The 27,603-nt window shown below is 48.4% G+C and overlaps 1 protein-coding gene across 2 annotated transcripts in view; it reads left to right on the top strand.

Moving 5' to 3' along the window:
* The window catches only part of wdr46 (WD repeat domain 46), a 41,391-nt gene extending 15,036 nt beyond the window's left edge, over positions 1 to 26,355 (top strand). For both annotated transcript variants that reach the window (XM_062972996.1, XM_062972995.1), the window contains exons 9-16: positions 282 to 417; positions 2,063 to 2,162; positions 2,259 to 2,415; positions 10,723 to 10,870; positions 11,504 to 11,598; positions 13,494 to 13,589; positions 13,695 to 13,808; positions 25,994 to 26,355. In XM_062972996.1, coding sequence (XP_062829066.1) covers positions 282 to 417; positions 2,063 to 2,162; positions 2,259 to 2,415; positions 10,723 to 10,870; positions 11,504 to 11,598; positions 13,494 to 13,589; positions 13,695 to 13,808; positions 25,994 to 26,140 — 993 coding nt within the window. In that variant the 3' untranslated portion in view covers positions 26,141 to 26,355. The remainder of the gene's footprint in view (positions 1 to 281; positions 418 to 2,062; positions 2,163 to 2,258; positions 2,416 to 10,722; positions 10,871 to 11,503; positions 11,599 to 13,493; positions 13,590 to 13,694; positions 13,809 to 25,993) is intronic.
* Positions 26,356 to 27,603: the final 1,248 nt, after the last annotated feature.

The raw sequence follows: 27,603 nt of genomic DNA, 5'->3' as shown, positions 1-27,603 counted from the left end.
CTCTGATGCTGAGAAAGAGCCAAGCAACCCATTTTGGGACTACAACTCTCAGCTGAGCTGCCTGGAGGATTCTGGGAGTTGTAGTCCAAAAAAGAGCACTTTCTGCCTCCAGGGTGGGGGTGGGGATTCTGGGTCTTGTAGTCCAAACACCCTCCTTTCTGCAGCATTGCCTCTTTTGCAGGCGCTCTCTACATGGCTTAGGGGATTCTGGGGAAGATGTTCTCGCTGTTCCCTGCCTCAGTTTCCTTGTCTCCCCCCCCCCCTTTTCTCTGGACCTCCAGAGCGACTCGGGGTTCCTGCAGTACCTGGACGTGTCCGTGGGGCAGGAGGTGGCCTCCATCTGCACCAAGGGGGGCCGGCTGGGGGTCATGGCCCAGAACCCCTCCAACGCCATCGTCCACCTCGGGCACAGCAACGGTGAGTCCAGGGAGGGCCGGGGCCTTTGGAACTACAACTCCCAGGGTCCCAGAGCATCGGGCCAAGGCAGTCAAAGTGAGGGAAAGAAGAAGAAGGAGCTGTTAAACTGGTGTACCTAGTTAGGGACAAAGATATGCCAGTGCAAAAAAAGTCTCTGTCTGAAAGTCCAATGGAGTCTGAGCCCTGAACAGCCCCAGTTTTGATCACATTGCTTATCAGATAGGATTTAAAGTCGTTTCTTAGGGCAGATAACACAGGGCATCTTTCTTATATTCTTAACAGCCCATAGTCTAAGGCATCTCCCTGTTCTGAGTCTAATGGAGTCTCTGTCTAGTCTGAAAGTCCAATGGAGTCTGAGTCCTGAACAGACCCAGTTTTGATCACATTGCTTATCAGATAGGATTTAAAGTCGTTTCTTAGGGCAGATAACACAGGGCATCTTTCTTATATTCTTAACAGCCCATAGTCTAAGGCATCTCCCTGTTCTGAGTCTAATGGAGTCTCTGTCTAGTCTGAAAGTCCAATGGAGTCTGAGTCCTGAACAGACCCAGTTTTGATCACATTGCTTATCAGATAGGATTTAAAGTCGTTTCTTAGGGCAGATAACACAGGGCATCTTTCTTATATTCTTAACAGCCCATAGTCTAAGGCATCTCCCTGTTCTGAGTCTAATGGAGTCTCTGTCTAGTCTGAAAGTCCAATGGAGTCTGAGCCCTGAACAGACCCAGTTTTGATCACATTGCTTATCAGATAGGATTTAAAGTCGTTTCTTAGGGCAGATAACACAGGGCATCTTTCTTATATTCTTAACAGCCCATAGTCTAAGGCATCTCCTTGTTCTGAGTCTAATGGAGTCTCTGTCTAGTCTGAAAGTCCAATGGAGTCTGAGCCCTGAACAGACCCAGTTTTGATCACATTGCTTATCAGATAGGATTTAAAGTCGTTTCTTAGGGCAGATAACACAGGGCATCTTTCTTATATTCTTAACAGCCCATAGTCTAAGGCATCTCCCTGTTCTGAGTCTAATGGAGTCTCTGTCTAGTCTGAAAGTCCAATGGAGTCTGAGCCCTGAACAGACCCAGTTTTGATCACATTGCTTATCAGATAGGATTTAAAGTCGTTTCTTAGGGCAGATAACACAGGGCATCTTTCTTATATTCTTAACAGCCCATAGTCTAAGGCATCTCCCTGTTCTGAGTCTAATGGAGTCTCTGTCTAGTCTGAAAGTCCAATGGAGTCTGAGGCCTGAACAGACCCAGTTTTGATCACATTGCTTATCCGTCCAGTAATTGAAGTAGTTTCTCTGTGCAGATAACACAGGGCATCTTTCTTCTCAGCTTAACAGTCCAAAGTCTAAATCATCTCTCTGTTCTGAGAGTCTGATAGAGTCTCTCTCTCTAGTCTGAAACTCCAATGGAGTCTGAGTCTTTGTCTTCTTTTCCTCTCCCCTTCTCTCTTTCACTTCTCTTTCTTTTCCTCTCTCTTTATTCTCTCATCTCCTGCTCTCCTTCCCCTTCTTTCCCTCTCTCTTCCCTCCTTCTTTCTATCTTTGTCCTTCCTGTCTTTCTCCTCCTCCTCCTCCTCCTCCTCTCCTTCTGCTCTTCCTCTCTTCTCTCCTCCTCCTCTTCCTCCCTCCCCTCTTCAGGGACGGTGACCCTCTGGAGCCCCAACGTGAAGGAGCCCTTGGCCCGCATGCTGTGCCACCGCTCGGCCGTCCGTGCCCTGGCTGTTGACCCCTCTGGGACGTGAGTTGGGGCCCAGAATGGGGAGAGGTCCGTGGGGAGGGGGCACGTGTCACAAGACCCTCACCTGTGGGGTCCCCTGCCCCCCTTCTCGTGCAGGTACATGGCGACGTCCGGCGTGGACCGGAAGCTGCACCTCTATGACCTGCGCTCCTTCCGGCGCCTCCACTCCCTGCTGCTCCCTTCTGCGGCCGCCGGACACCTGGACTTCAGCCAGAGGGGCCTCCTGGGGGCCGCCTGCCAGGAGGTGGTCCAGGTGAGGGAGCCCCAACCCATGGGAACCACGGTCCAGGACCCTCATAGAATAGAGTCAGAGAATAGTGCAAGGAAGACGCTACTCTCAGTCCCACCTCCTTCGCAAGTGCGGTTGGTGGGAATGAGAGACAGGGACATCCTTCTCAGTGGGGGCTCCCTTCTGTGGCCGCCGGACACCTGGACTTCAGCCAGAGGGGCCTCCTGGGGGCCGCCTGCCAGGAGGTGGTCCAGGTGAGGGAGCCCCAACCCATGGGAACCACGGTCCAGGACCCTCATAGAATAGAGTCAGAGAATAGTGCAAGGAAGACGCTACTCTCAGTCCCACCTCCTTCGCAAGTGCGGTTGGTGGGAATGAGAGACAGGGACATCCTTCTCAGTGGGGGCTCCCTTCTGTGGCCGCCGGACACCTGGACTTCAGCCAGAGGGGCCTCCTGGGGGCCGCCTGCCAGGAGGTGGTCCAGGTGAGGGAGCCCCAACCCATGGGAACCACGGTCCAGGACCCTCATAGAATAGAGTCAGAGAATAGTGCAAGGAAGACGCTACTCTCAGTCCCACCTCCTTCGCAAGTGCGGTTGGTGGGAATGAGAGACAGGGACATCCTTCTCAGTGGGGGCTCCCTTCTGTGGCCGCCGGACACCTGGACTTCAGCCAGAGGGGCCTCCTGGGGGCCGCCTGCCAAGAGGTGGTCCAGGTGAGGGAGCCCCAACCCATGGGAACCACGGTTCAGGACCCTCATAGAATAGAGTCAGAGAATAGAGCAAGGAAGACGCTACTTTCAGTCCCACCTCCTTCGCAAGTGCGGTTGGTGGGAATGAGAGACAGGGACTTCCTTCTCAGTGGGGGCTCCCTTCTGTGGCCGCCGGACACCTGGACTTCAGCCAGAGGGGCCTCCTGGGGGCCGCCTGCCAGGAGGTGGTCCAGGTGAGGGAGCCTCGACCCATGGGAAAAGAATCCAGGACTGTCTGCAGGGATCCCGTTTCATAGAGTAGAGCAGAGGAGGCCCTACTCTCAGTCCCACCTCCTTCGCAAGTGTGATTGGTGGGAACGAGAGACGGGGCCTTTCTTCTCCGTGGTGGCTCCTCATCTCTGGAACTCTCCTCAGTGAGAACAGAACAGCGCCCTCCCTCCTGGCCTTCAGAAAGAAAGCGAAGACGTGATTGTGGGACCAAGCTAAGGAATACAGTGCTTGGAATAAATAGGAAATAGGTGCAATTGACAGTTGGAATAGCCCCGGACTACGATTTTGCATCATGTGATTTTAATGTCTATATTAGATGTTTTGATTGTATGTCTTAATGCCTAAATGTTGTTTATATCTTACGTTTTTGTGGTCTTACTGATTTTAACCTCAGACCTCAGTGGAGGTGGATGCATGTATGTTGCTTTTTGGGCTTCAGTATAGAAGTATGCTTATGGACTTCAGACCTCAGAGGAGGTGGATGCATGTATGTTGCTTTTTGGACCTTAGTATAGAAGTATGCTTATGGACGTTAGACCTCAGTGGAGGTGGATGCATGTATGTTGCTTTTTGGGCTTCAGTATAGAAGTATGCTTATGGACTTCAGACCTCAGAGGAGGTGGATGCATGTATGTTGCTTTTTGGACCTTAGTATAGAAGTATGCTTATGGACTTTAGACCTCAGTGGAGGTGGATGCATGTATGTTGCTGTTAGGACTTCAATATAGAAGTGTGCTTAAGGACTTCAGACCTTTTTAGAGGTGGATGCTTGTATGTTGCTTTTTGGACTTCAGTATAAAAGTGTGCTTATGGACTTTAGACCTCAGTGGAGGTGGATGCATGTATGTTGCTTTTTGGACCTTAGTATAGAAGTATGCTTATGGACGTTAGACCTCGATGGAGGTGGATGCATGTATGTTGCTTTTTGGGCTTCAGTATAGAAGTATGCTTATGGACTTCAGACCTCAGTGGAGGTGGATGCATGTATGTTGCTTTTTGGACATTAGTATAGAAGTATGCTTATGGACGTTAGACCTCGGTGGAGGTGGATGCATGTATGTTGCTTTTTGGGCTTCAGTATAGAAGTATGCTTATGGACTTTAGACCTCAGTGGAGGTGGATGCATGTATGTTGCTTTTTGGACTTCAGTATAGAAGTATGCTTATGGACTTCAGACCTCAGTGGAGGTGGATGCATGTATGTTGCTTTTTGGACTTCAGTATAGAAGTATGCTTATGGACTTTAGACCTCAGTGGAGGTGGATGCATGTATGTTGCTTTTTGGACCTTAGTATAGAAGTATGCTTATGGACGTTAGACCTCGGTGGAGGTGGATGCATGTATGTTGCTTTTTGGACCTTAGTATAGAAGTATGCTTATGGACGTTAGACCTCGGTGGAGGTGGATGCATGTATGTTGCTTTTTGGGCTTCAGTATAGAAGTATGCTTAAGGACTTCAGACCTTTTTAGAGGTGGATGCATGTATGTTGCTGTTAGGACTTCAGTACAAAAGTGTGCTTATGGACTTTAGACCTCAGTGGAGGTGGATGCATGTATGTTCCTTTTTGGACCTTAGTATAGAAGTATGCTTATGGACGTTAGACCTCGGTGGAGGTGGATGCATGTATGTTGCCTTTTGGGCTTCAGTATAGAAGTATGCTTATGGACTTTAGACCTCAGTGGAGGTGGATGCATGTATGTTGCTTTTTGGGCTTCAGTATAGAAGTATGCTTAAGGACTTCAGACCTTTTTAGAGGTGGATGCATGTATGTTGCTGTTAGGACTTCAGTACAAAAGTGTGCTTATGGACTTTAGACCTCAGTGGAGGTGGATGCATGTATGTTCCTTTTTGGACCTTAGTATAGAAGTATGCTTATGGACGTTAGACCTCGGTGGAGGTGGATGCATGTATGTTGCTTTTTGGGCTTCAGTATAGAAGTATGCTTATGGACTTCAGACCTCAGTGGAGGTGGATGCATGTATGTTGCTTTTTGGACCTTAGTATAGAAGTATGCTTATGGACATTAGACCTCGGTGGAGGTGGATGCATGTATGTTGCTTTTTGGACCTTAGTATAGAAGTATGCTTATGGACATTAGACCTCGGTGGAGGTGGATGCATGTATGTTGCTTTTTGGACCTTAGTATAGAAGTATGCTTATGGACATTAGACCTCAGTGGAGGTGGATGCATGTATGTTGCTTTTTGGACCTTAGTATAGAAGTATGCTTATGGACATTAGACCTCGGTGGAGGTGGATGCATGTATGTTGCTGTTAGGACTTCAGTATAGAAGTATGCTTATGGACTTTAGACCTCAGTGGAGGTGGATGCATGTATGTTGCTTTTTGGACTTCAGTATAGAAGTATGCTTATGGAAGAGATCACAGGGAGCCACCCGGTCCTGTAGCTGTAACTTTCCTCAATCTGGGCGCCAGGCTCCTCTCTCTTGGTGCTCTTCCTCCACCCTCTCCTTCCTCTTCCTCCGGCTCTTCCTCCACCCTCTCCTTCCTCTTCCTCCGGCTCTTCCTCCACCCTCTCCTTCCTCTTCCTCCGGCTCTTCCTCCACCCTCTCCTTCCTCTTCCTCCGGCTCTTCCTCCACCCTCTCCTTCCTCTTCCTCCGGCTCTTCCTCCACCCTCTCCTTCCTCTTCCTCCGGCTCTTCCTCCACCCTCTCCTTCCTCTTCCTCCGGCTCTTCCTCCACCCTCTCCTTCCTCTTCCTCCGGCTCTTCCTCCACCCTCTCCTTCCTCTTCCTCCGGCTCTTCCTCCACCCTCTCCTTCCTCTTCCTCCGGCTCTTCCTCCACCCTCTCCTTCCTCTTCCTCCGGCTCTTCCTCCACCCTCTCCTTCCTCTTCCTCCGGCTCTTCCTCCACCCTCTCCTTCCTCTTCCTCCGGCTCTTCCTCCACCCTCTCCTTCCTCTTCCTCCGGCTCTTCCTCCACCCTCTCCTTCCTCTTCCTCCGGCTCTTCCTCCACCCTCTCCTTCCTCTTCCTCCGGCTCTTCCTCCACCCTCTCCTTCCTCTTCCTCCGGCTCTTCCTCCACCCTCTCCTTCCTCTTCCTCCGGCTCTTCCTCCACCCTCTCCTTCCTCTTCCTCCGGCTCTTCCTCCACCCTCTCCTTCCTCTTCCTCCGGCTCTTCCTCCACCCTCTCCTTCCTCTTCCTCCGGCTCTTCCTCCACCCTCTCCTTCCTCTTCCTCCGGCTCTTCCTCCACCCTCTCCTTCCTCTTCCTCCGGCTCTTCCTCCACCCTCTCCTTCCTCTTCCTCCGGCTCTTCCTCCACCCTCTCCTTCCTCTTCCTCCGGCTCTTCCTCCACCCTCTCCTTCCTCTTCCTCCGGCTCTTCCTCCACCCTCTCCTTCCTCTTCCTCCGGCTCTTCCTCCACCCTCTCCTTCCTCTTCCTCCGGCTCTTCCTCCACCCTCTCCTTCCTCTTCCTCCGGCTCTTCCTCCACCCTCTCCTTCCTCTTCCTCCGGCTCTTCCTCCACCCTCTCCTTCCTCTTCCTCCGGCTCTTCCTCCACCCTCTCCTTCCTCTTCCTCCGGCTCTTCCTCCACCCTCTCCTTCCTCTTCCTCCGGCTCTTCCTCCACCCTCTCCTTCCTCTTCCTCCGGCTCTTCCTCCACCCTCTCCTTCCTCTTCCTCCGGCTCTTCCTCCACCCTCTCCTTCCTCTTCCTCCGGCTCTTCCTCCACCCTCTCCTTCCTCTTCCTCCGGCTCTTCCTCCACCCTCTCCTTCCTCTTCCTCCGGCTCTTCCTCCACCCTCTCCTTCCTCTTCCTCCGGCTCTTCCTCCACCCTCTCCTTCCTCTTCCTCCGGCTCTTCCTCCACCCTCTCCTTCCTCTTCCTCCGGCTCTTCCTCCACCCTCTCCTTCCTCTTCCTCCGGCTCTTCCTCCACCCTCTCCTTCCTCTTCCTCCGGCTCTTCCTCCACCCTCTCCTTCCTCTTCCTCCGGCTCTTCCTCCACCCTCTCCTTCCTCTTCCTCCGGCTCTTCCTCCACCCTCTCCTTCCTCTTCCTCCGGCTCTTCCTCCACCCTCTCCTTCCTCTTCCTCCGGCTCTTCCTCCACCCTCTCCTTCCTCTTCCTCCGGCTCTTCCTCCACCCTCTCCTTCCTCTTCCTCCGGCTCTTCCTCCACCCTCTCCTTCCTCTTCCTCCGGCTCTTCCTCCACCCTCTCCTTCCTCTTCCTCCGGCTCTTCCTCCACCCTCTCCTTCCTCTTCCTCCGGCTCTTCCTCCACCCTCTCCTTCCTCTTCCTCCGGCTCTTCCTCCACCCTCTCCTTCCTCTTCCTCCGGCTCTTCCTCCACCCTCTCCTTCCTCTTCCTCCGGCTCTTCCTCCACCCTCTCCTTCCTCTTCCTCCGGCTCTTCCTCCACCCTCTCCTTCCTCTTCCTCCGGCTCTTCCTCCACCCTCTCCTTCCTCTTCCTCCGGCTCTTCCTCCACCCTCTCCTTCCTCTTCCTCCGGCTCTTCCTCCACCCTCTCCTTCCTCTTCCTCCGGCTCTTCCTCCACCCTCTCCTTCCTCTTCCTCCGGCTCTTCCTCCACCCTCTCCTTCCTCTTCCTCCGGCTCTTCCTCCACCCTCTCCTTCCTCTTCCTCCGGCTCTTCCTCCACCCTCTCCTTCCTCTTCCTCCGGCTCTTCCTCCACCCTCTCCTTCCTCTTCCTCCGGCTCTTCCTCCACCCTCTCCTTCCTCTTCCTCCGGCTCTTCCTCCACCCTCTCCTTCCTCTTCCTCCGGCTCTTCCTCCACCCTCTCCTTCCTCTTCCTCCGGCTCTTCCTCCACCCTCTCCTTCCTCTTCCTCCGGCTCTTCCTCCACCCTCTCCTTCCTCTTCCTCCGGCTCTTCCTCCACCCTCTCCTTCCTCTTCCTCCGGCTCTTCCTCCACCCTCTCCTTCCTCTTCCTCCGGCTCTTCCTCCACCCTCTCCTTCCTCTTCCTCCGGCTCTTCCTCCACCCTCTCCTTCCTCTTCCTCCGGCTCTTCCTCCACCCTCTCCTTCCTCTTCCTCCGGCTCTTCCTCCACCCTCTCCTTCCTCTTCCTCCGGCTCTTCCTCCACCCTCTCCTTCCTCTTCCTCCGGCTCTTCCTCCACCCTCTCCTTCCTCTTCCTCCGGCTCTTCCTCCACCCTCTCCTTCCTCTTCCTCCGGCTCTTCCTCCACCCTCTCCTTCCTCTTCCTCCGGCTCTTCCTCCACCCTCTCCTTCCTCTTCCTCCGGCTCTTCCTCCACCCTCTCCTTCCTCTTCCTCCGGCTCTTCCTCCACCCTCTCCTTCCTCTTCCTCCGGCTCTTCCTCCACCCTCTCCTTCCTCTTCCTCCGGCTCTTCCTCCACCCTCTCCTTCCTCTTCCTCCGGCTCTTCCTCCACCCTCTCCTTCCTCTTCCTCCGGCTCTTCCTCCACCCTCTCCTTCCTCTTCCTCCGGCTCTTCCTCCACCCTCTCCTTCCTCTTCCTCCGGCTCTTCCTCCACCCTCTCCTTCCTCTTCCTCCGGCTCTTCCTCCACCCTCTCCTTCCTCTTCCTCCGGCTCTTCCTCCACCCTCTCCTTCCTCTTCCTCCGGCTCTTCCTCCACCCTCTCCTTCCTCTTCCTCCGGCTCTTCCTCCACCCTCTCCTTCCTCTTCCTCCGGCTCTTCCTCCACCCTCTCCTTCCTCTTCCTCCGGCTCTTCCTCCACCCTCTCCTTCCTCTTCCTCCGGCTCTTCCTCCACCCTCTCCTTCCTCTTCCTCCGGCTCTTCCTCCACCCTCTCCTTCCTCTTCCTCCGGCTCTTCCTCCACCCTCTCCTTCCTCTTCCTCCGGCTCTTCCTCCACCCTCTCCTTCCTCTTCCTCCGGCTCTTCCTCCACCCTCTCCTTCCTCTTCCTCCGGCTCTTCCTCCACCCTCTCCTTCCTCTTCCTCCGGCTCTTCCTCCACCCTCTCCTTCCTCTTCCTCCGGCTCTTCCTCCACCCTCTCCTTCCTCTTCCTCCGGCTCTTCCTCCACCCTCTCCTTCCTCTTCCTCCGGCTCTTCCTCCACCCTCTCCTTCCTCTTCCTCCGGCTCTTCCTCCACCCTCTCCTTCCTCTTCCTCCGGCTCTTCCTCCACCCTCTCCTTCCTCTTCCTCCGGCTCTTCCTCCACCCTCTCCTTCCTCTTCCTCCGGCTCTTCCTCCACCCTCTCCTTCCTCTTCCTCCGGCTCTTCCTCCACCCTCTCCTTCCTCTTCCTCCGGCTCTTCCTCCACCCTCTCCTTCCTCTTCCTCCGGCTCTTCCTCCACCCTCTCCTTCCTCTTCCTCCGGCTCTTCCTCCACCCTCTCCTTCCTCTTCCTCCGGCTCTTCCTCCACCCTCTCCTTCCTCTTCCTCCGGCTCTTCCTCCACCCTCTCCTTCCTCTTCCTCCGGCTCTTCCTCCACCCTCTCCTTCCTCTTCCTCCGGCTCTTCCTCCACCCTCTCCTTCCTCTTCCTCCGGCTCTTCCTCCACCCTCTCCTTCCTCTTCCTCCGGCTCTTCCTCCACCCTCTCCTTCCTCTTCCTCCGGCTCTTCCTCCACCCTCTCCTTCCTCTTCCTCCGGCTCTTCCTCCACCCTCTCCTTCCTCTTCCTCCGGCTCTTCCTCCACCCTCTCCTTCCTCTTCCTCCGGCTCTTCCTCCACCCTCTCCTTCCTCTTCCTCCGGCTCTTCCTCCACCCTCTCCTTCCTCTTCCTCCGGCTCTTCCTCCACCCTCTCCTTCCTCTTCCTCCGGCTCTTCCTCCACCCTCTCCTTCCTCTTCCTCCGGCTCTTCCTCCACCCTCTCCTTCCTCTTCCTCCGGCTCTTCCTCCACCCTCTCCTTCCTCTTCCTCCGGCTCTTCCTCCACCCTCTCCTTCCTCTTCCTCCGGCTCTTCCTCCACCCTCTCCTTCCTCTTCCTCCGGCTCTTCCTCCACCCTCTCCTTCCTCTTCCTCCGGCTCTTCCTCCACCCTCTCCTTCCTCTTCCTCCGGCTCTTCCTCCACCCTCTCCTTCCTCTTCCTCCGGCTCTTCCTCCACCCTCTCCTTCCTCTTCCTCCGGCTCTTCCTCCACCCTCTCCTTCCTCTTCCTCCGGCTCTTCCTCCACCCTCTCCTTCCTCTTCCTCCGGCTCTTCCTCCACCCTCTCCTTCCTCTTCCTCCGGCTCTTCCTCCACCCTCTCCTTCCTCTTCCTCCGGCTCTTCCTCCACCCTCTCCTTCCTCTTCCTCCGGCTCTTCCTCCACCCTCTCCTTCCTCTTCCTCCGGCTCTTCCTCCACCCTCTCCTTCCTCTTCCTCCGGCTCTTCCTCCACCCTCTCCTTCCTCTTCCTCCGGCTCTTCCTCCACCCTCTCCTTCCTCTTCCTCCGGCTCTTCCTCCACCCTCTCCTTCCTCTTCCTCCCCAGGTGTACAAGGACGTCCTGCTGGCCCCGCCCTCCAAGCCTTACCTGTGCCACGCCTTGCCCCGCCCGGCCCACGGCCTCCGCTTCTGCCCCTTCGAGGACGTCCTCGGGGTCGGGCACCAGGACGGGTTCGTCAGCCTCTTGGTGCCAGGTAAACAGGAAGGGGCGGGATCTATGGCAAGGGGGCGGGGCTTGGGAGTGGGAGTGAACCCTCATTCCGGGAAGGCTCACTTAGGGCAGGGGGCCCTATTGGCTAATTCTCTAGCTTGCTGTTGAGACAAACAGATTTAACTGCCACTTTCACCTCGGAGAGTGAAGTGGGTGCTGACTGGAAATAGTCAGGAAGGAAATAGCTGCCAACGCTCCAAAGCCTGATTATTTATAAAGAAAATGAGGCATATTTAATAATAACAATAATAATAATAAGTTTATTTATACCCCGCCTCCATCTCCCCCGAAGGGGACTCAAGGCAGCTCACAGATAATATTAGATAAAAACAAGGACAATAAACAGTACATCAGTAAAAAAAAAAATAGACCAATTATAAAATTTAAACATTAAAAAGATTATAAAAGGGACTGTTTTTCCCCTCAGTTCTCTGTGTGAATCCAGAGAGACTGCTGTATATGTTGTTGCCCTGTTTGATCTTTTGAACTGAAGATACTGTTACTTGTTACACAAGCCTGAGTGACACTTTATTATGCTGCAGGGTATATCTTGGGTCAGAAACTGTGGTAAAGCTTCTATTTATTTATTTATTTTATTTCTTCCTTTGTCCTTCAGGAGCCGGGGAGCCCAACTTTGATGCCTTGGAGAGCAACCCCTTCCGGAGCAAGAAGCAGCGGCAGGAATGGGAGGTCAAGGCCCTCCTGGAGAAGGTGGGCCCCCCTTCAGTGGGGTGGGATTTGTAGTCCTTGCTATCTTTCTATGTTGGGAACAGCAACCTCCCAAGCTTTCACTATTTATTGGATAATGTATATATTTGGTAACCTATATGTTGATATGCCAGTTTGACTGTACCTCTTCGGTGTTGGAGGAGTTATAGACATGTGATTGGACTGAGCATGTTCAGACACAGGACTCCATTTGGTATTCGCTTTTTGCATCAGACCTCAGTGGAGGTGGATGTATATATGTTGCTGTTAGGACTTCAATATAGAAGTATGCTTATGGACTTTAGACCTCAGTAGAGGTGGATGTATATGTTGCTGTTAGGACTTCAATATAGAAGTATGCTTATGGACTTTAGACCTCAGTGGAGGTGGATGTATGTATGTTGCCGTTAGGACTTCAATATAGAAGTATGCTTATGGACTTTAGACCTCAGTGGAGGTGGATGTATGTATGTTGCCGTTAGGACTTCAATATAGAAGTATGCGTATGGATTTTGGACTTCAGTAGAGGTGGATGCATGTATGTTGCTGTTAGGACTTCAATATAGAAGTATGCTTATGGACTTTAGACCTCAGTGGAGGTGGATGTATGTATGTTGCTGTTAGGACTTCAATATAGAAGCATGCTTATGGACTTTAGACCTCAGTGGAGGTGGATGTATGTATGTTGCTGTTAGGACTTCAATATAGAAGTATGCTTATGGACTTTAGACCTCAGTGGAGGTGGATGTATGTATGTTGCCGTTAGGACTTCAATATAGAAGTATGCTTATGGACTTTAGACCTCAGTAGAGGTGGATGTATGTATGCTGCTGTTAGGACTTCAATATAGAAGTATGCTTATGGACTTTAGACCTCAGTAGAGGTGGATGTATGTATGTTGCCGTTAGGACTTCAATATAGAAGCATGCTTATGGACTTTAGACCTCAGTGGAGGTGGATGTATGTATGTTGCTGTTAGGACTTCAATATAGAAGTATGCTTATGGACTTTAGACCTCAGTAGAGGTGGATGTATGTATGTTGCCGTTAGGACTTCAATATAGAAGCATGCTTATGGACTTTAGACCTCAGTGGAGGTGGATGTGTGTATGTTGCTTTTTGGACTTCAATGTAGAAGTATGCTTGTGGATTTTAGACCTCAGTGGAGGTGGATGCACGTTTGCTTGTGGACTTCAGTGAGTGCAACTATACTAAAGACTATTGATTAAGAATGACTCCCAGTGTATTGAAGCGATGTTGAATTAATACAAGATGTTTATGAGTAAACAAGTTACGTTATTTGGGCAACTGCAACTGCAATTTCAACTTCAAAGAAACAACCATCCTCTGTCTTGTCTTTGTCCTTGGCAGTTCAAATACATGATTATTTAGTCCAGCCTCAGTTGGCATTATAACTCTATCCTGAATTTTATTAGGTCCCTTTTATTCTGGTATTTTAACTGATGATGTTATTTTTATATTGCTGCTGCAGTCCCCCCCCCCCCCCCCCCCACCACCACCAATGAAGTCGACTGAATTTTACTTGGTTGATTGATATTATTAACTCTTGTTTTATCGTCTTACAGTGTTTCGTATTTTTTTTTGGTATATTGTTCAATATATTTATGCTGTTTTTTTTTTGTAAATTGTGTTAGTCGGGCCTTGCCCCATGTGAGCCGCCCCGAGCCCCCGTGGGTAGATGGTGGCGGGGTATAAATAAAGTTTTATTATTATTAGTCTAACAACTGAGTAACCTGTGTGCCATGACACGAATGCTTGTGAATATCGCTTGTTCAGAGGGTTGACTCCTAGCAAAGCCGTGACGAGAGGTTTTCCAAAGGCGGCCTCTTCCACATCTCCCCGTGCCCACCTCCTCACTGCCCCACTCCCTCCCCACAGATCCCCTTTGAGCTCATCTCTATGGACTCCGGTCAGCTCGGGACGGTGGACGCCATCTCCATGGAGCAGCGGAAGAAGGAGCGCATCGAGAGGCTGGTGAGTGGGTTCGGGGCGTGGGAGTGGGATGGATGCCCCCTGGGGACCCCCACCCCTCCTCCGCTCCTCACCTGGGCCTCGTTGCTCTCCGCCCCCCGAACGCAGGGCTTTGACCCCGGGGCCAAGGAGGGCTTCTCCCCGCGCAGGAGGACCAAAGGGCGAGACTCGGCCGCCCACCGCCTCCGGAGGAAGAAGAAGGTGGCCGCCGAGGAGCAACGGGTGAGCGCACCCCCCCCCACACACACAACAACAACACTCCCCAAACAACAACACTCTTAAATAAACAGCACCCCAAAACATAACCACACTAGGTTGCTGTGAGTTTTCTGAGCTGTATAGCAAAGTTCCAGAAGCATTCTCTTCTGATGTTTCTCCCACATCGATGGCAGGCATCCTCAGAGGTTGTGAGGTTGTGGCCAAGTGGGGTTTATATATATAGATATATATATCTATATGTCTATATAGATATATATCTATTCTATATTATTATTATCTATATATATATATAAAAGAGTGATGGCATCACGGCAGCGGACAAAACAACAAAAGTAAACACTCCACAACCTCGAAAATTGACAGCACAACCCCTCATCCATGCCTCTAGGTTGATACAACAAAAAGAAAAGAAAAATAAAGTCCTAATTAGAGGGAAAGTAATAATTGTTTTTATCCAATTGCTGCCAGTTAGAAGGCTAAGCTCCACTCACTTGGTCTCCTAGCAACCCACTCAGCCCAGGGGACCCTTTACCTTAACTACCACCAATTCCTCAATACTTTATTTCCCATACCACCATACTTCGCCACAGCAACGCGTGGCTGGGCACAGCTAGTTATATATATATCTATATATAAATCTATATGTGGAATGATGTCCCGGGTGGGAGAAAGTGGGAATGTTGCCATTGGACACCCTGGTTAACATTGAATAGCCTTTCAGGTGCAAAGCCTGGCTGCTTCCTGCCTGGAGGAATCCAAAATCTGGCGCCCAGTGTTATTAATAACTTTCCAATAACCTTAAAGCATGGGTTCTTTTTATTGCAATTTCAGTGTGAGAGGGCATATCAGATCAACATTTTACAGATCAACATTTAGACGCAGATTCTATGCAACTACATTGGGTTTACAAACAACCTTCTGCATTGGCTAACAAACAAATAAGGGGGTGGGTTAAATTTTCACTCCGCATTCACACACATCTACATGCACCCATCTTTGTCCTGCTCACTTCAAAGGATCAGTCTGAACGCAGATTAAAGATAACTGCTCTCAAATCCAATCTTTATTGAAGAACACATGACTTTGGAAAAGTCAAGAATGACTCAATGTTTACATACAACTATTTTTATAACTTTTGATGCTACGTAACACCACACGTAAATATCATCATCAAGTCCCACCTCCAATATCACATTACTACCATTTTCACACACTAAACCAATTATAATTGTTTATACTTTCGGTCCCAAGTTCCCAGGCGTATTCTATCTTCTTCTGCCAGGTGCTTCTGGGATTGTTTATGTTATGACTCCCAGTTACAGGGCTGAATTACCAAAGCCCTGTAACTGGGTTCCATGACATGGTGCCCTCCTTTTCTTCGTCCTCCTCTTCGGTTCTTCCTTCATCACAAACCTGAAACAAAACAATAATTCTATGTGTCCATTTTGTCCAAAGTACCCATATATTTTTTCAGTAAGCTACGATGGAATACAGGGTGTATTTTCCCTAAACTTTTTGGCAATGCCAACTGGAAAGTCACTTCGTTGATAACACCCTGTATTCTAAATGGTCCAATATATTTAGGGCCTAATTTTTTCGAAGGTAGCCCCAGTTTGATGTTTTGGGTACTTAACCACACTAAATCTCCTTTCTCCAATTTATCACCTTCCACCCTCTTTCTATCTGCGAACACTTTATACTTTTTATGTGCTTCCTTTAAGGATGCAGTCACTTGACTCCAGCATTCCATCATTTGTGTTTTCCATTTCCCCGCCTCTGTTCCCTCATTCTCTGTCCATCTTGGCAGCTGGGGCAGAGGCTGTAGTTCATACCCGTAAACTACTTCAAAGGGGGTTTTATTTGTTGCTGAATGTATAGTCGAATTAAAAGCTAGTTCTGCAAAAGCCAACCACCGAGACCAGTCATTTTGTCTCATGTTAGAGTACATTCGAAGGAACTGCCCAAGCGTCTGCTGAGTACGTTCTACCGCCCCGTTTGTCATGGGGTGAAAAGCAGAACTTAAACTCCTTTCTGCTCCTAGCATTTCCAAGAATTTTTCCCAAAATTTTGCTGTGAATTGTACTCCTCTGTCACTGACTACTCTACTGGGACATCCATGCAGTTTGTAAATGTGGTTTATGTACAATTCAGCTAGTTTCTCGGCTGATGGTAGTTTTGGCAGTGCTATAAAGTGGGCCTGTTTAGAAAACAGGTCCAATACTGTCCAAATATAACGATGTCCTTTGCTAACCGGCAGTTCCCCCACAAAGTCCATAGCTACACATTCCCAAGGTCTGGTAGGTTCTGCTACTGTTTGTAATAATCCCATTGGCTTCCCTCCTCTCGATTTATTTCTGGCACAATCATCACATTGAACCACATGGTTCTTTATGTCCTTCCTCATCCCTGGCCACCAGCAATGTTTTGCTATTGCTTTTGTTGTTTTTGTAATTCCTGTATGACCAGCGCTCTGGTTATTGTGAAAACGATGCAAAATCTTGATCCTTAATGTTGCTGGGATATACAGTTTCTTGTTCACAAACCAAAATCCCCCCTTCTGCTCCCCCTGTTCCGCATTGGATGCGATCCATTGGTCTCCTTCATAAGACTGTTTCAGTTCGTTTCCCCAATTATCTTCCCCGCCGAGTTCAACCATAGCAGTGTTCTCTTTTTGGGTTTGTGCTCTTGTCCTGACAGCTAAGCCCCATTGTTTGTCAGAGAATATTGTTCCCTCTTTTGCTGTGGTTATTCCTTCGTGTTGAGGCATGCGTGAAAGGGCATCTGCCAAGACATTCTGCTTCCCTTGAAAGAACTTTAATTGGAAATCGAACCTGCTGAAGTATTGTGCCCATCTAATCTGTTTGGGGGACAGTTTTCGAGGAGACTTTAAATACTGGAGGTTCTTATGGTCAGACCAAATTTCAAATGGGATTCCGCTTCCTTCGAGAAAGTGCCGCCAGCATTCTAAGGCCTTTAATATGGCTAGTGCTTCTTTTTCCCATATCGGCCAACATTTTTCAGTTTCGCTGAACTTCCGGGACAAATATCCACAGGGTTTTAAGTTCCCATTTTGATCTTTTTGCAATAGTACTGCTCCGTATGCACAGTCTGAGGCATCGCAATGGATTATGAAAGGACTCCTGATATCGGGGTGTTTTAGGATGGGTCCTTCTGTGAAGCATTCTTTTAGGGTTTCGAATGCCTTTTGGCATTCTGGCGTCCAACTTAGTCTGGCGCCAGGAGCTTTTACTTTTGCTGTCTCCCCTTTCCCTTTTGTTTTTAAAAGTTCAGTAAGGGGTGCGGTTATTTGCGCGAAGCCTTTTATGAAGGGTCTGTAAAAATTTGCAAACCCCAGGAATGATTGCAATTGCCTCCTTGTTTGAGGCACTCCCCATTCTTTCACATCTGATACTTTAGCTGGATCCATAGCTAACCCTTCTGGAGATATCCGATACCCCAGAAAGTCAATTTGAGTTTTATTAAATTCACATTTGGACAGTTTTGCGTACAGCTTTGCTTCCCTTAGTCTCTGCAAAACTTCCCGGACCAATTTTACGTGTTTTTCCTTATCTTCACTCACGATCAAGATATCATCAAGGAATATGAATACCCCTCTGTACAACAATGGGTGTAGTATTTCATTTATAAGCTGCATAAAGCAACCGCCTCCGTTTTTTAAACCGAAAGGCAAAATTTTATATTCAAAATGGCCGAATGCGCAGGAAAATGCAGTTTTCCAAGTATCCTCCGGTTTTATTCTTAATTTATGATACGCTTCAATTAAATCAAGTTTAGTAAATATGCTCCCTTTCTTCAATACGGTAATTAAATCCTTTACTAAGGGCATAGGGTATTTATTGTCCTTAGTAATTGCGTTTAAATTTCGATAATCAATGCACAATCGTAGGGAGTTGTCTTTCTTTCTCCTAAATAACACTGGGGCCCCGAGAGGAGAGTTGGATGGCTTAATGAAGCCTCGCGCCAGGTTTTTATCAATATATTTCCTCAATTCCTCCTTCTCCTGCACAGACATGGGATACACTTTTGGTTTTGGTAAGTCTGCTCCTGGGGTTATTTCAATTTCTACTTCTATATTCCTTTTGGGAGGCAATTTACTGGCCTCTTTCTGATTGAAAACATCCACAAAGTCTCTGTATTCAGGTGGCAATAGCTGTGGGTTTATCTCACCTGCTTCATCTTCCTCGTCCTCCTCTTCTGCAATTTTGCTTATCTCCCATTGCGTCTGCTGTTCTTTGAATGCTAAGCTCTTTCCTCTCCAATCTACTTCAGGATTTGCCTGTTCGAGCCATGGTATCCCTAATATTACGTGGTATGTGGCAATAGGGGCTATTACAAAGGATATTCTTCCTTCCCATTTGCCTATTTTACATGGGACCTCCCGTATTTCCTTTGTAGATACTTCCCCAGTAGCAACTGATCCGTCTAGCTGCGAAAATGCAATTGGGGAGTCAAGCGCCATCTGCTGGCATTTCAGCGCTCCTGCTAATTCCGGAGTTATAATATTTCTAGAACAACCACAATCCACAAATGCCTTGCAGGTGGCCTGATTCTCTAGTCCCGAGAGGCAGATTGGCACTACTATCATGCGTTTGTCCCGACTCACCAATTTTTCTGAAGATTCTGGGGCCTGCACCTCCTCTTCCGCGCGCCTCCCGGTTGCTGGCTTGGGCTTTGGGGGTTTTGGCGGCTCCCCCTTCCGGGCCCAGCATTCTGCTGCTCGATGGCCCGTCTTCCCACATACAAAGCATTCCGGTTTAGGTTTGTTGTAGTCTCCTCTGGAGGGAATCCCCGGCCTCCCTCCGGGTCTTTCCTGCTTCCTCGTTTCTCCTCGACCTCTCGCCACCGGTCTTTGCTGGCCGCCGCTGCTCCTGAAGCGCTTTACTTGGGCCAGGGTGGATTCAACGCGCCCCGCTAGTTGAATCCATCCCTGGAGCGTTTCGGGGTCATCTCTGTGCGCTGCCCAGCTGAAAATCTCGGGGCGTAGTCCCTCTTTAAATAACTCCACTTTGGTCACTTCAGACCACTCTGGTACCCTTTCCGCGAGGTGGAGGAATTCCTCTGCGTACTCGGGCACTGTTTTGTCCCTCTGCTTTATTCCTTTCAGCTGGTCTCGAGCCCTCAATTGCTCTAGCCGGTCTCTGAACCAGTTTTCCAGCGCGGCGAGGAAGCGGGGCACTGACCTCAGACATGGGTCGTGTCTGGCATGGAGTTGCACGTACCAGCTGGCTGCTCCTCGCTTTAGTGTGTTGCCGATGGCTCGAACCCTGCTTGCTTCGGAGGGGAATGTGTGTGCGTTGTCTTCCATGTATCCTCTGATGCTAATTAGAAAAAAGTTCAGTTCATCTGATTCCCCTCCGTATTCCAGTTTGAGATCTTCCCTTCTCGGCATCCATTCTGCGGCCCGTTGATGCTGTCTGGGAGGCATGGGGAAGGGTTGCATCAGGTTTCCTCGGGCGGCTCCTTGGAACACGCCGCGCCCCACTCCGGTGGTCATTCTGCGCGGCTCCCGAAAGTCTGCCGCCGCTGTCGGCCCTTCCGCCCATCCGCATACTGGCCTCGCTGTAGCCCCCTCATCTCGCCTTTCCTCGTCGTACGGCACATCCTCCTCCTCTTCCTGGATCCCCCGCTCCTCTCCGCCTTCGTCTGCAAATCCACTGGACCCGATTCCTGGCCCCAGTGGCCTTTCCACCCCGACGCCCATCCGGGGGGTTGGGAGCTCTGTTGGAGATGGCGGCCTCAGAGTTCCCAGAGCTCGCTGGCGCTCCACTTCGCGCGCCATTCTGTCTCGGAACTCCAGTTCCTGCCAGTATTCCTCATCCCCCTCGTCCCTTGCCGCCACGGGACTCTGCGTTGACGCTCGCTGGCCCCTCTGGCTCCAATCTCCTTCTTTACTTGGCTCTCTCTCGGCGCCATATCGGATGGGCTCCTTTTGGAGATTCTCTTCTAATAGTGGCACCAACCTCCCCACGGTTTCCGACAGCCTGGATAAATTAGTTTCCAGGATGGATAACCGCAGGGCCACGGTCTCCGGCATGCTTCCTCCAGATCCCCAACTGGTTTCTGCCGCCGCCGGACCGCCTCTTCCCCCTCTGGGAATCCTCTGAGTCACGCCGTCCGGCTTGGGGTACCCCGTAGAGGAAGCTATGGCTTGCAATGTCTCTTCCGCCAACGGCCGAGCTCCCAGCGAAGGCCCCTTTGCTCCGTCATGGCTTTGATCTCCTTCCCTGCTCATTATCACTTCACTGCAAATTTGCAGGAGGGTGAGAACTGGATTCTTGACTTAATTGTCCTGCTCACTTCAAAGGATCAGTCTGAACGCAGATTAAAGATAACTGCTCTCAAATCCAATCTTTATTGAAGAACACATGACTTTGGAAAAGTCAAGAATGACTCAATGTTTACATACAACTATTTTTATAACTTTTGATGCTACGTAACACCACACGTAAATATCATCATCAAGTCCCACCTCCAATATCACATTACTACCATTTTCACACACTAAACCAATTATAATTGTTTATACTTTCGGTCCCAAGTTCCCAGGCGTATTCTATCTTCTTCTGCCAGGTGCTTCTGGGATTGTTTATGTTATGACTCCCAGTTACAGGGCTGAATTACCAAAGCCCTGTAACTGGGTTCCATGACACATCTTCATGCACACATCCAAATATTACCAAATATTACATTTTGCTGAAGTTGTCCCAAAGTTGTAAATGAATGATAGACGTCTTCTATCCTGGAATATCCATCTCAGTTTCCTGGGCCAAATGTTGATTCTTCTCGATTGGCGCTGGCCTTGTGTTGACTTCCTTCTTAACAGTTGTAAACATTTCCTTAACTTGATGTAAACATTTCTCTTTATCGTTGTCACAGTTCTTACCACAGTTTACCAGGCAGGTCAACTATTTCAGGTCTTATTAGAAACTTTTAATTACAGTTCAGCAAGCAGGTAGTTAGTCATTGCAGGCCTTAATCTTAGAAAGGTGTCTCCAAAATTTAGCTTTCTTTCATTCATCTTCCATTCATACCCACATATCATACTTTTGTCACACCTGTATTTAAAAAAACAACAACACTAAAATCAGGACAGTAAATAAAGAAAAACACTCAGAAAACAGAGGAATTCCAGACAGGAGACAACCAGGGCTGGCTAACACCTCCCAAGAAAGGATTCTGCCTAGCCAGGAAGTAGCCAGGCTTTGAAGCTGAAAGGCTATTCAGTGCTAATCTAGCTGGCCAAAGGCAACATCCACACTTGCCTCCAACAGACAAGAGTTCTTTCTTTCCTTCACCCTGGACATCATTCCACAGATGTATATATAAACCTCACTTGCTTAGATGTGGGCGAAACGTCAGGAGAGAATGCTTCTCGAATATATTAACCAGACAGTCCGGAAAACTCACAGCAACCCATTATTATGTTTTATTGAATACCCCACTTTTTCTCTGCACAAGGAGGCCCAAAGCGGTGAACATTAAAAGCAGCACAAAACAATGTAAAATATGTAAATATTCAATAGTAAAACAGTATTAAATACCATTAGTATTGCAGATTCAATGCATCAAAACGTATAAAACCACGGTAGGTAGTCTTACTTAGTCTCTCCATGATTTCTGTTGTTGTTGTCGTTGTTGTTGATAGAGTTATTATATTTATCTGATTCCCTTTCCCCATGCCCACGCCCGGCCTATACAGCAAGGGCATTTATGCTTTTGTTTATGTAGGGAGAGGAAGAGAATTTGTGAGGCCCCCTCCGTATTTGGGGGTCCGGCCACCCGCCCCCTCCAAGGGCAGCATATGGGCCTCAGAAGGGTCATATAGGGCCGGGCTTTAGCACAGCAGGCAAATCCCTGAGCTGCAATAAATCCCGCCAACCGGAAGGTTGAGAGTTCGTAGCCCGGGTCGGGGTGAGCTCCTGACCTTTAGCCCAGCTCCTGCCTACCTAGTGGTTCGAAAGCAGATGGGAGTAGATAAATAGGAGCCGCATTAAAGCAGGGTGTTTCAATCAGAAAAAAGAAGGAGGAAGTTTACAAACAAAGGAAGCTCTTTGGCAGGGAGATGGAGCGACAGCACTGCCCAGTGGCCGGAACCGAGCTCAGCCTCCAAAGATGCCGAAGGATGGGAAAGCCTATATCAGGGGTCCCCAAACTAAGGCCCGGGGGCCGGATGCGGCCCATCGAAGCCATTTATCCGGCCCCCACGGCACAAGGGCAGAAGTGGGTTGGGCTAAATGACCTAAGGGGTCTCTTCATCTTTTACAACCATTATTATTATTATTATTATTATTATTATTATTATTATTATTAATTTTATTATGACACAGCAAACAAGATAGACATGCTGGATTTCGTATCACAAAACCACAAGTCGAACACTTCCCAAGTGTCTACGACTGTGTGATGTATTTTCGGATGATGCGTGAAGAACCCAGCAGGGTGGCCTTTTGCAGCTGGCAGATGGTAATTTTGTCAATGTCTATTGTTTCCAAATGCCGGCTGAGATCTTTTGGCACGGCACCCAGTGTGCCCATCACCACCGGGACCACCTGCACTGGTTTCTGCCAGAGTCTTTGAAGTTCAATCTTGAGGTCCTGAGAGCGGCTGAGTTTTTCATCAATGCGACTGTCACCTGGGATGGCAACATCAATTATCCAAACCTTGTTCTTTTCCACAACTGTGATGTCTGGTGTGTTGTGTTCCAGAACTTTGTCAGTCTGGATTCGGAAGTCCCACAGTATCTTTGCGTGTTCATTTTCCACGACCTTTGCTGGTTTGTGATCCCACCAGTTCTTTGCTGCTGGGAGGTGGTCCTTGAGGCATAAGTTCCAATGGATCATTTGGGCCACACAGTTGTTGTTGTTGTTGTTATTATTATTATTAACACTGATTCTGGGTGGCCATCTATCAGGGGTGCTTTGCTTGTGCTTTCAGTGCACAAAGGCAGAGGGGGATTGGACTCAATGGCCCAAAGGGTCTCTTCCAACCCTCTTTATTATTATTATTTTATTATGACACAGCAAACAAGATAGACATGCTGGATTTCATATCACAAAATCACAAGTCGAACACTTCCCAAGTGTCTAGGACTGTGTGATGTATTTATTATTATTATTATTATTATTATTATTATTATTATTTTATTATGACACAGCAAACAAGATAGACATGCTGGATTTCATATCACAAAATCACAAGTCGAACACTTCCCAAGTGTCTAGGATTGTGCGATGTATTATTATTATTATTATTATTATTATTATTATTATTATTATTATTATTATTTTATTATGACACAGCAAACAAGATAGATATGCTGGATTTCATATCACAAAATCACAAGTCGAACACTTCCCAAGTGTCTAGGACTGTGTGATGTATTATTATTATTATTATTATTATTATTATTATTATTATTATTATTATTATTATTTTATTATGACACAGCAAACAAGATAGATATGCTGGATTTCATATCACAAAATCACAAGTCGAACACTTCCCAAGTGTCTAGGACTGTGTGATGTATTTATTATTATTATTATTATTATTATTATTATTATTATTTTATTATGACACAGCAAACAAGATAGATATGCTGGATTTCATATCACAAAATCACAAGTCGAACACTTCCCAGGTGTCTAGGACTGTGTGATGTATTATTATAATAATAATAATTATTATTATTATTGTATGACACAGCAAACAAGATAGATATGCTGGATTTCATATCACAAAATCACAAGTCGAACACTTCCCAAGTGTCTAGGACTGTGTGATGTATTTATTATTATTATTATTATTATTATTATTATTATTATTATTATTATTATTATTATTAACATTGAGGCTGGGTGGCCATCTGTCAGGGATGCTTTGCTTGTTCTTTTGGTGCACAGAGGCAGAAGGGGGTTAGAATAAATGGCCCAAGGAGTCTCTTCCAAGCCTTATTATTATTATTATTATTATTATTATTATTATTATTATTATTATCATTGATTCTGGGTGGCCATCTGTCAGGGGTGCTTTGTTTGTGCTTTCAGTGCACAAAGACAGTAGGGAGATTGGACTCAATGCTCCAAAGGGTCTCTTCCAACCCTCTTTTATTATTATTATTATTATTATTATTATTATTATTATTATTATTGTTATTAATTATTGCTCGGTGGCCAACTATACTCCGGCCCTCCAACGGTCCGAAGGATCGTGAACTGGCCCCCTGTTTAAAAAGTTTGGGGACCCCTGGCCTATATACACCTCTCTCTGTTTTCGGTCTTGACATTGTTAAGATTCAGCATTGAATTTTCACCATATATGTGTGTTCTGCAGTCTCCTTCAGGGTGAGAAGGGCGGAATATAAATACAGTAGAGTCTCACTTATCCAACACTCGCTTATCCAACGTTCTGGATTATCCAACGCATTTTTTTAGTCAGTGTTTTCAATACATCGTGATGTTTTGGTGCTAAATTCATAAATACAGTAATTACTACATAGCATTACTGCGTATTGAACTACTTTTTCTGCCAAATTTGTTGTCCAACATGATGTTTTGGTGCTTAATTTGTAAAATCATAACCTAATTTGATGTTTAATAGGCTTCTCCTTAATCTCTCATTATCCAACATATTCGCTAATAATAATAATAATAATAATAATAATAATAATAATAATAATAATAATAATAATAATAATACATTTGTTCTTATATCCCACCCCATCTCCCCGAGGGGACTCGGGGCGGCTCACAGCAATAATAAAAACGGTGACAAATTACACATTGTAAAAATCAAACATGAAAAGCAGTCATACAATCAATACATACATCACATGTTAAAAACAAGGAGATAAAACAGTTCTAGGCCGAAATAGAGGGCTTCTGTAGCTTCGTGGCAGAAGTACTCAGCAAGGTATCAATAATCATGGCAGAACACTCTCTAATTAAATTAAACGGGCAGACAAATCAACCCCCAAAAATTAGTCTTATCCAACGCTTATCCAACGTTCTGCCGGCCCGTTTATGTTGGATAAGTGAGACTCTACTGTACTGTAAATAAATACTTTTATTTTATTATATATAATTTGTATATTTATTTATTATAAATAATAATACTTTATTTATATCCCGCTTCCATCTCCCCAAAGAACCCCCAAAATGCTAGAAAGGACCCCTGACCCATTTGTGGGGGGGCAACACCTGCTCTCGCCACTTGGGGTTCACTTCCCCCCAAATCGTATTTCCCTGTTGATTGTCAAGACCCAGGCTGCAGAGCACCAATAACCATGCGCAGAGACCAGAATCTATCTAATATCTTTATTAAAGGGATATATAAAGTCAATAAAAACAAGTGAAGAATATAGTTCAGAAGTAGACCTTTCAGGAAAGGTCAAATATAGTCTAGGAAAACAATGTCCAATATGAGATATTAGAGTCCAAAGTTGTAATCCAATAACCGAAACACACACTTTGCCAAGCAAAGTGAGGGGAAATGACAAGGTCCTTTAGTCCAGGGAACTTGGCAAACAAGGCTGGAAGCAAACTAGATTCTTGGCAACAAGGCTTGATTCAAGGCAACAAAAGCAAGGAACAAGGAAGGTCCGTGGCGAAATCCGTGGCGAGGTCCGGGGAACAAGGCAGGGCTGGAACGGGAGCAAGGTCCTGGAAACTGGAGTAGCGTAGTCCACACACGATCTACTCCCGAAGCTGACGAATTGACTCCGCAAGGATTTCTTTGTGGGTAAACACCTATATAGGATCTTGTTTTCCCGCCAAGGAACACTTTCCCTGGGGAACAAGAAATGAAACCCATACTGTGTCCAGATGCATGACTCCTTAGTTTTCCCAAGGGAAACAGGCTTAATCAGGTAATTGTCTGGCAACGATCCTGGCGCTCCTGCGAGTCGCCTCCCTAGCGCCTCTATCTCGATTATAATAATCCTGGCGAGAGAACGGGGGAGATTTCTGCCCAAGGCTTGTTTGGCTGACTTCTTGTGGGCAAACATCTTGCAGGTGCAAGGGCTCCACTTCTGGCTGAAACGGTGGGAAACCCAAGTTTTCCTCTTTGTCTGCCACAATAGTACCAGGAACGGGACTACATGGCCCATGAGTCATCACATTGATTGACGTGTTTCCCCTTGGACTCCTTCCCTCTTGTCCCCCAAATAGGCGGCGATCCGGAAAAGTGTGGCCGAGAAGGAAGCGGCGGGAGTCGAGGCCCATCCGCAGCGGACGGAGAAGGGAAGGAGGGGGGGCCAAGGGGGGGCCGCCCCCCAGAAAGGCCTGCGCTCAGCGCTGGACCGGTTCCAGAAGTAGCCCCCTCCCCGGTTTTTGGGGATATTCAAAATAAGGAAGGCCAACGTTGCCCCCCGTGGGGGTGGAAGGGGGACCCCGTGCCCCCAAAAGGACATCTTGACGTGTTTCCGGGAAGGGTTAAGAACACCCTCAGACCATCCCTTCCTCTTCCTCTTCATCCTAACCCTCCCCCTTTAATGTTTTGTGAAAATAAAATAAAATCTGTCAGTACTTTCTCTTGTTTTCGTTATATATCATTCGGAGAAAAAAGATGGGTTGGATTAGCCAGATATTTATCCCTGTGCTGCCTCTTTACCGCTTTTGTGCTGCTTTCCCCCTTCTGCCCCATGATCTGGCCTTAAAGAGACTGGGGTCCCTTTGCAATAGCCAGATACTCCTGTGTTCACTCTTATGTCCGTGTTTCTCAACCTGGGGGTCAGGGGTTCACGAGGGGGGGGGGTCACAAGGGGTCACCAAAGACCACCAGAAAACACTTATTTCTGGTGGTCTTAGGAAGGCCTTTGGCAGAGAAGGCTGAAGATCCCTCCACTTGTCCTCTTCTTTTTTGATAACAGACAGTGAATCCTCCCACCTCCCACCAACAGAGGCCAGGTCAATGACCTTGGAGGGTTGCATCCGGCCCGTGGGCCTTAGTTTGGGAACCCCTGATCTAGATGATCTCATAAGACCATAGGTAAGCAAGGAGACCTCCAAAAACCATCTAGATGATCTCATCAGGCCATCAGAAGACCATAGATAAGGAAAGGGACCCTCAAAGGCTATCTAGATGGTCTCATAGAACCATAGGTAAGGAGAGTGACCTCCAAAAGCCATCTAGATGGTCTCAAAGGGCCATAGCTAAGCAAAGAGACCTCCAAAACCATCTAGATGATCTCATCAGGCCACCAGAAGACCATAGATAAGGAAAGGGACCCTCAAAGGCCATCTAGATGGTCTCATAGGACCATAGATAAAGAGAGTGACCTCCAAAAACCATCTAGATGATCTCATCAGGCCATCAGAAGACCATAGATAAGGAAAGGGACCCTCAAAGGCTATCTAGATGGTCTCATAGAACCATAGGTAAGGAGAGTGACCTCCAAAAGCCATCTAGATGGTCTCAAAAGGCCATAGCTAAGCAAAGAGACCTCCAAAACCATCTAGATGATCTCATCAGGCCACCAGAAGACCATAGATAAGGAAAGGGACCCTCAAAGGCCATCTAGATGGTCTCATAGGACCATAGATAAAGAGAGTGACCTCCAAAAACCATCTAGATGATCTCATCAGGCCATCAGAAGACCATAGATAAGGAAAGGGACCCTCAAAGGCTATCTAGATGGTCTCATAGAACCATAGGTAAGGAGAGTGACCTCCAAAAGCCATCTAGATGGTCTCAAAGGGCCATAGCTAAGCAAAGAGACCTCCAAAACCATCTAGATGATCTCATCAGGCCACCAGAAGACCATAGATAAGGAAAGGGA

The sequence above is a fragment of the Anolis carolinensis genome, chromosome 2 (assembly GCF_035594765.1).
Source record: "Anolis carolinensis isolate JA03-04 chromosome 2, rAnoCar3.1.pri, whole genome shotgun sequence".
Taxonomy (NCBI): Eukaryota; Metazoa; Chordata; class Lepidosauria; order Squamata; family Dactyloidae; genus Anolis; species Anolis carolinensis.
This window is presented reverse-complemented; position numbering and strand designations above follow the sequence as displayed.